The sequence below is a fragment of the Petaurus breviceps genome, unplaced genomic scaffold, assembly GCF_028583685.1.
Source record: "Petaurus breviceps papuanus isolate PSGF00001 unplaced genomic scaffold, PetGlider_PUasm1.0 470, whole genome shotgun sequence".
NCBI classification, from domain to species: Eukaryota; Metazoa; Chordata; class Mammalia; order Diprotodontia; family Petauridae; genus Petaurus; species Petaurus breviceps.
Window position 1 is genome coordinate 6,846,595 of NW_027186350.1, and position 8,716 is coordinate 6,855,310.

General features: G+C 35.1%; 1 protein-coding gene across 9 annotated transcripts in view; it reads left to right on the forward strand.

Annotated features, from left to right (window-relative positions):
• ATF7IP (activating transcription factor 7 interacting protein) overlaps positions 1 to 8,716 on the forward strand; it is a 174,086-nt gene that overhangs the window by 91,518 nt on the left and 73,852 nt on the right. For all 9 annotated transcript variants that reach the window (XM_069101535.1, XM_069101536.1, XM_069101539.1 and 6 more), the window contains exon 2: positions 3,811 to 4,853. In XM_069101535.1, the coding sequence (XP_068957636.1) occupies positions 3,818 to 4,853 (1,036 nt within the window). In that variant the 5' untranslated portion in view covers positions 3,811 to 3,817. The remainder of the gene's footprint in view (positions 1 to 3,810; positions 4,854 to 8,716) is intronic.

Consider the following 8,716-nt stretch of genomic DNA (forward strand, 5'->3'; position numbering starts at 1 on the left):
TTAAATGATATTTTATTTCCCCTCAGCTCCATGTAAGGATAAATTTTAAACATTTTTTAAAAAAGAATTTGGGGTTCCAAATTTTCTCCCTCCCTTTTCTCCCTTGCCCCAAGATAGTAGGCAGTTAGATATAGTTTATACATGTTCAATCTTGCAAAACATTACCATATTAGTCATGCTGTGAAAGAAGACACAGACACAAAGTGGGAAGGAAATATGAAAAAAGTGCAGAAAATGCAAAATAGCATGCTTTCATTGGCATTCAAACTCCATCAGGTCTTTCTCTGGAGGTAGATAGTATTTTTCTTCAAGAGTCCTTTGAAATTGTCTTGGATCATTGCATTGCTAAGAATAGCTGAGTCATTCATAGTTGCTCATTGTACAGTATTGCTTGTTACTGTGTACAGTGTTCTGTTTCTGCTCACTTCACTTTGTATCAGTTCATTTTAGTCCTTCCAGGTTTTTCTGAAGTCAACCTCATCATTTCTTACAAGACAGTGTCCAATACAGTTATATATCACAGCTTGTTCAGTCATTCCCCAGATGATATTCACTCCCTTAATTGACAATTCTTTGCCACTACAAAAAGAGCTGCTGTAAATATTTTTGTACAAATAGGTCCTTTCCTTCCTTTTTTTGATCTCTTTGGGATATAGACCTAGTAGTGATATTGCTGGATCATAGGGTATACACAGCTTGAAAGCCTTCTGGGCCTGTATCTAAATTGCTCTCCAAAATGATTCTGTCAGTTCACAACTCTACCAATTACTGTCCCAATTTTCCTACGTCCCCTCCAACATTTATATTTTCCTTTCTTGTCATAATATTAATGCAGTGATTTTTAAGAATGCCTATGTTGATTTATAACAGAACTGACTGTACTGACTTATGTTAAGCTTGCAGTTTACTTAGTCCCCCCTTCCTGAGGTTTTTATTTCACGAGTGAATTACTTTTTAGCTACTGTTCCTCAAGCCCATATTTGTACCAGCCGAGTTTTTAAAATATTTGTTCAAATTTTTCTATTTATTTCTACTAAATTTAATCTAGAAATATTTAGTCTCTTTTTAGATCCTGATTTTGTCATCTAATATATTACTTCTTCACAATCTTCCACAAGTTACCTAAAAACTCTCCTTAAGAATTTGGAGTAAGAGTATCTGTATTCAGAAACTGGTTCTGCTACTTACTACTGGTTTGATGAGTTGTTCTCTGCTTGAGTTTCCATACCTGTAGAAAATGAGGGTACTCTATACAGTACTCAGTTCACTTTAGCTTCTAAATATATGATCACAATGTTGGAGAAAAAAAAATAGCACCAAGGAGAGTACTGATCCTGTAGCATTCCACAAGAAATCTTTTTTCTTGGTTGATGTCTATCTGTTAACCTTTGCTCTTATTTGAATTTACTTTTAATAATTTTAATTTAATTTTAAATAAATTTAGTATGAATTCCTCTGCAAGCACTTTATTAGCTTTCTAACAATTGGCAAAGGAAGGGGGCAGTGAACAAGCATTTATTAAATGCCTACTGTGGGACCAGGCCCTGTGTTAAAATGCTTTACAAATTTTACCTCATTTGATTTTCACGACAGCCCTGGGAAGGTAGATGCTATTTTACAGTTGAGGAAACCAAGGCAAAAAGAGGTCTAGTGACTTGCCTAGGGTTACACAGGTAGTAGTAAATGCCTGAGGCTGCTGGAGTTGAACTCAGTTCTTTCTGATTTCAGGTCCTGGACTCTTATTTTTTGCTGGCTCCCACTTACTTGCTTAGAACTTCAGTTTCTTCATCTGAAAAATAAGTATAATAGTGATTTTCAACTATATTTCACAGGATTGCTCTAGTTGAGAGGTTCTCATAAGGATTTTACCATTTTGTGTCATTTCTGTATGTAAAATTATAAGAATCACAAAGATATTTCTGTAACTTCCCTATTACTTTTTCTGCAGTATTTGTAGTAATGTTTTATATTTCTTACATCATCATAGTTGCTCCAATATTCCTTTCACTCCCCTTCCCAGAGAGCCATCCTGTATAATGAATATTATTTTTTAAAGAGAAAAGAAAACAGTACAGCTGATCAAATACATTGACAAAGTCCAAAAACATGTGCAGTATGTAATACCTGTGAACCTCCTGAAGGGGTGGGTTGAAAATGTCATCTTATATTTGTTCATTCAAGTCATGTGTGATCTTTGTAATTTTGTTCCATCTGTTTTTGTGGGGGGGGGGGAGGTGTTGGTGTATGTGCTTCTTCATTCATTTATTTATTTTTGCTTTTTGGAGGGCCATTGGGGTTGTGACTTGCCCAAGGTCCCATGGCTAGGTTTTTTGTGTTAAGTGCTGAGGCCGGATTTGAACTCAGATCCTCCTAACTCCAGGGCCAATGCTCTATTCACTGTGCCACCTAACTGCCTCTTGTTCTTCATTTATATTGTAATTATTGGGTATGCTGTTTTGTTTTAACTCTGCTAACCACTCTTCATCAGTTCATACAGACCTTTCCATGCTTTATTGTATTTATCACACATTTCTTATAGCACAATAATACTCCATTTCATTCATGTGCCACCATTTATTTATTCATTTCCCAATCATTGTGCATCTGTTTTGTTTCTATTTCTTTGCTGTCACGAAAAATTAAGCTATAAATATTTTGGTGTGTTTATATAGGGATTTCACTAACGTCATAAGTTCCATAAATCTTAGGGTAAATGTTGATCCTATTTAATTGGAACAAAGATCTAAAATGCCAGCTTTTCTAAAATGAAAGACTATTTGGAAGCATATAACCTAATAAAGAATTACTTCTTTAATCATTTGTCTACAATTGCTAAGATAAAACATTATCTACTCCAAGAAGATACTTTTACCCTCTTGGCATCAGTCAGTCTACCAAAAATAAGATGGGGGGAAAAAAGTAAAAGTGAGTAGTTAATTATACAGGAAAAGTTTTCATTTTATTTTCAAGGATTAGGAAAAAATACTGGTAAGGGTTAAAAGTCAATAAATAATGTAAATGTAAATATTAAGTACCTTTTTTCTTTTTTTGCTTTGGAACTAGTGGAAAATTTTAACTTTTCATAATGTAAATATTAGCCTTGCTAATTACTTTTTGAATTATTTTAAATGATCATATAGAATGTGGAAGAATATATGTCTTCACTTATAATCTTAAATCTTTAACATTAGTTTTTAAAAATTTACTAGACATGGAACTGGACTTGAAGTCAGAAGTGACCTGTCTTCAAATTCTACTTTTTGTACCTCTGCCTCTGTGACTTTGGACAAACCATAAACCCTAGCCTCAGTTTCCAGTTGGGATGATACATTAACTACATTTTTCCTGGTTTTTTTATGAGTGGCAGATGAGATGATATGCTTTGTAAACCTTTAAGTGTTAAATAAATGTCAGGTATTAGAGCTTACTATTACTACTTAAAGGCAAAACTAGCAAAGACAGTGTGAAACTGATATGAAAACAGTGATTTTAAAAGGAAAGGTACTTTCCTGTTGGTAAGCACCTTATTTATCAGTATTTCTGTTCTTAGAGAAATGTTCTCTTTTTAAAATTCTAGTGTAGCATAGTATATACTGATAATGGTATTTAAGGAACACTCATGAAAAGTGAAGGACTTGAGCAAGCACTGAAATATTTTTCATACTAGACTAAAGGTTTTTGTAAATTTCTTTACTGAGGCCAGTGATCACTTTTGTATTGTGTGTACATGGTTTATTAAAAGCATTTTTGTGTATGAAATTGATTATTCATATAATTTATTCAATATTTATATATTCTTTTTTTTTTAAGATTCAAAATGGAAAGTACAGAAGAACCTCAGAAAAAAGTCTTTAAAGCCCGAAAAACAATGCGAGTGAGTGATCGTCAGCAACTTGAGGTAGTATACAAAGTCAAAGAAGAGCTACTAAAAACTGATGCCAAATTGTTAAATGGTAAACATGAAAATGGCGATTCTGACCTAAATTCACCATTAGATAATACTGACTGTATAGATGGTAAGGAGGTGAATGGCATAGAAGATGTTTGTTTGGACCTTGAAGAAAGGAAATCTGAACTAAAGGAACCCTCCCCTAATTTCTTAAATATTGATGTAAGAGAAGAGGATGAAGATTCAAGTCTAAAATGTGAAACAGCATCTCCTAAAAACATAATTTATGAACCAGAAAAAGACACTGTCCCTGAAGCTGATAACATAGTTCCAAATAGCAATAAAGATGAAGATGATGTCCTTGAAAAAAATAGCACAGATGATGAAAATCTGGACCAAAGAGAAAGAGAGAGCCCACTTGAAAACAAAACTATAGTTAGTGATAATATTGAAACTGAGGAAAAAAAGCTGGAAACAAATAATGTACCTATTAGTTCTGAACTTCCTACTGAAGATAAAAAGAATATGGATGAAAATCCTGTTACAGAGTCAGCTTTTGAAGAAGGAGCAATATCTAGCAGTATGGAAATAGACAAAGATGCAAAGAGTGAAGATGACAAATCTCCAGGTCTTCCAGAAACCACTGATGAAAATGTTCAAGATGATAAAAATGAGAAAGTTTTAGACAACACAGACTCTATGGAGACAGATGAAATTATTCCCATTTTGGAAAAGCTGGCTCCTGCTGAAGATGAACTTAGTTTTTCTAAAACTTCTCTCATTCCACTTGAAGAGACAAACCCAGATTTGGGAGAAAAATTGGAGAATTCTCTAGGTTCGCCATCCAAACAAGAGAGTAGTGAGAGTTTGCCTAAAGAAGCTTTCTTGGTACTCTCTGATGAAGAGGAGGCTTCTGGTGAAAAAGATGTTGAAGTTGTCTTGCCAAATGAATCAAGTTCTCCAGGTTAGAGAGTTTGGGTTTAAGTTTTATGTTATTTTCTTCATTACATATAGATTGGATAATATTTCATGTATTATTTAGATATTAGTTAATTTTCACTGGCTACTTCAAGGCCTAATTTGTTATTTGTAAGTTGTGAAATATCTCTTAGACTTAGGCACTTGAAAACATGGAATGGGAACTTCAGGTCACTTCTTAAATTAGAGATATTGGGAGTCATCCACTGGGAACTGATACTTAAAATAATTTTTGTAGATGACATATGCATAGAAGAACAGATTAGAGGCCTGAGCACAGAATCTTGAGAAATGCACACATTTGGGAAAGAGCCAGAAGAGGAGTTGATTTAGAGTTAGGAGGAAATGGAATAGACTCACAAGATCAAAGGGAGAGAGAAAACCTTAGGGGTAGATAACTTATGAGATGTCAAAGAAAAAGAACACAACAAAATAGCTTTTAATTTGGCTTGTCATGTGGTTTCCTTTTCTCTAAAAACTTCATCAGTATTATATATTTAATAAAATATATTTGAGTTTGAGTATTGATTATTTTAAAACTTCTTTCTATATTTGTTCTTATATCCTTTTAGTAAGAAAAGAGGGAAATTTTAAAAAGATTTGCTTTAATTTGAAATAACAGTTGTATTAGCACTGCAAAGATTTTTTAGAGCAAAACATGCTGTAAAAAAATTTGCCCAGGAATAGCTTAAATTAGGGAACTACAGTTGGTTTTCCTGACATTTGGAAAGAGAAGGCTTAGATAGCAGTAACTAGTAACCCTGTCAGGGATGCCTCTTTTTATCTCTTCCCTCCATTTATTTCTCTTCCTTTTTCTATGTTATCTGGGTAGCCAATGTAGAGCTGTTGATTTATAGTAATGAAATAAGAGTCAGAAACTTTTTAGTAAACTTTTCTGTGAAATTTAGAAACCTTTCTGACCTCTCAGTTTCATTATTATAAAAGTAGAAGTAAAAATATTTGGACTGCTTAAAGTTGGTATGGAGAAAATTCAGATGGATTTCTGATTCAGTGATTTGGGTATTCTCTGCTGACATTTAGATTTTAGTTTTCATGCCTTCCCATCCTATGGGACTCTTCTCAATATCATCCTGTAAGTTTGCCAGAAGGCATTCACCTACTATGTTGGAGACCTTCCTTAATTTCTCTTTAAATTATCCAGACAGCAATAGAGCTCCCCGCCCCCATCTTATGATCATGTGACCATCTCATCTTTATTCATTTCCCTGTTGACACCTTTTACTACTTTTGTTAGAAATTTTTTGTTGGTTTTATGTTGCAGTCTCCTCACACCCACCAGGCACTTCTGTAGTGTGGGAAAAGCTTTTTAAAAGCCTTATAATGTGAGATGTTACTATTTAATCACCTGAAATTTGTCTTTTCCTCAAATCATCTCTCCCAAATCTCTGTGGCCCTGTGGATTCTTAGAAGAAATATATTTCAGTCTCCATTTTTAACAATTGACAATGGGGAAATTCATTTAAGCAGGTTGAGTTTCATTTTCCTTATCTGTAAGAATAAAAAATACCCTGCTTCACAAAGTTGCTATAGAGAAAGATCTTTTTAATCTTTAAAGTACAATGTAAATATGAGATATTGTTGAAGAATAATCAGTAAACATTGAACAAATACTTGAGGGCTTTCTGTTTGCACAGATAGACCTGTATATTACTCTAAGGGGTACAGAGGATGTGGTCTCTTCCTTGAAATCGATCTGATAAAGGGAGACAAAGATTATTACAAATGAAAAGTATGTTAAGAATATTACAGTCTTATCTTTAAATGCCACATACTGTCCTTCACCGCAAAGATCCAAAACTCAGAAACTTTATCTTTTGTTGCTGGGATCTCTTCTCTGAAGGACCATTAAACGCCAAGCCCAATGTCTTTTCTTTCTTAACACTTGAAAAAGAACTAAGTACCCTCTACCATTCATAGGATTCAAGGGTATGAAACCAGTTAAAGGGTACTTACCTCATATGGCAGTCTTTCATCTCTTATTCTTCCATTCCAAATGATATATAATCTCTGACTGCCTAAGCAGAAACAATCCCCCACTCATCCGCTACCTGCTACCACTTCTATTTTCTGATCCATATCCACCTGAGCACTTCCATATCCCAATCCAGCTCTATTCAGTTTTCCTCTGCTCTCTGGAATTTCTGTGCTATTGTTAACAAACTCCCTTTCATCTTAGACATTTTTCTTCCCTGCTTCTTCCATCCTCTGGCACCCACAAGGAATTTACCTTCTTCCAGAAAACACTGTATCCCTGACCATAGATTACAATACTGATTGTACATTCTTAAACAACTCCTTTGAGATTTATTCTCTCTAGATTTATCACCTAATCCAGATCCTGATGTCAGTTGTCTCTAAACCCCTCCCAGATCGCCATCATTTTTCCTTCTTTCTCAAGGTGTTCAGTACCTCACTCATACACATACATCTTTTTCACTTCAACTCCTGTCCTTTTACTAGATGATTTTCACTTTTATACATTGAGGTTGCCTCAAACTCCCTGTCCTCCCGATTCTTTAACTGCCTTAGTACCTGTGACCTATTACTTTACAGTACCTCAGTCACAAGGGAGGATCATACCCTTATTCTCACCATCCTCTACAAGTGTTCCTGTTCCCATGATTAAGAGCTTTGAATTTCCTCTATCCCACTATTACTCACCACCATTCTTTTGTCTTTCCCTGTACTTTACTCCCAGTCAACCTATTCTTCATCCTTTCCATGCCCTTCAGTCCCTCTAGCTTCTTTCTATTGTAATTGAATCTATTAACCCTTGCTTTCTTCCGAGTCTTTAGTTACATTAAATTATCTTAAATCTCTTGTCCCCTTGTTCTGTTACTGCTCCTATCTTGCAAAATGCCCACCCCAGATTATTCTTACCACCTAACTTCTCTGCTTCTACCCCATACTAAAAAGGTGCAAGAGGATGTCATTAAACCCTTAATGAATCTTTGTTGTCTAATCTCACCTATGCAAGGCAATTCCTTTTATTCCACCTTTATTGATTCTCTATCCCATTCTCATCTAGTTCCAAATATTTTGTACTAGTTGAGCCTCCCATATCACATATGCCTTTACCCTACCTTCTCCCCAGAGGATCTCTGGCCTCTACTGAGAAAAAGGGGATACTTACTATAGCCTCTGTTGTTTATTGTATTCTACCCCTCAGAACCCTGATATCATCCCTCATTTCCTCTGCCTTTACCCTAGTCTGTGATGAAGAGAGTCTTTTTTCCGTGGCCATACTTCCCACTGCCACTCTTGATCTCATCTACCCAATCTCTGTGAGAGATTGCACCTACTTTCATACCTTCTCTTGTCTGCACACTGGGCCTCCAATTTCTCTTCTCACTCATTCCTTGTTCCCTTTAGTCTTGTATCCACTCTCACCACTCTTCTGAAACTCTTCTCTGCTAAGGGACACAGTCTGTTTTAGGGTTGTTGTTTTTAATTTTTTGCTGAAGAATAAATAGCTACATTTAAGGCATTTTACATAAATTATCTCATTTGATCCTTCACAGTCCCGTGAAGTAGGTGCCCTTAGTATGCCAATTTTAAAGATGAGGAAACTGAGACTGGGATGTTAAAGTCTTCCTGATTTCTACCCATCATGCTACCTAAATGCAAATCCTTTGGTTCATTTTCTCAGTCATCCTTAAGGTTCACTATCTTTTTCTCCTAGAGACTGTCTTCTCTAGGTTTTTTTACAGTGATTCTCTTGTCTGGTCTTTTCTTTGATCCATATCTTCCCCTTGAGTGGCATTAAGCTCAGTCATGGGACTTCTTTTCTTTTCTTTTCTTTTCTTTTCTTTTCTTTTCTTTTCTTTT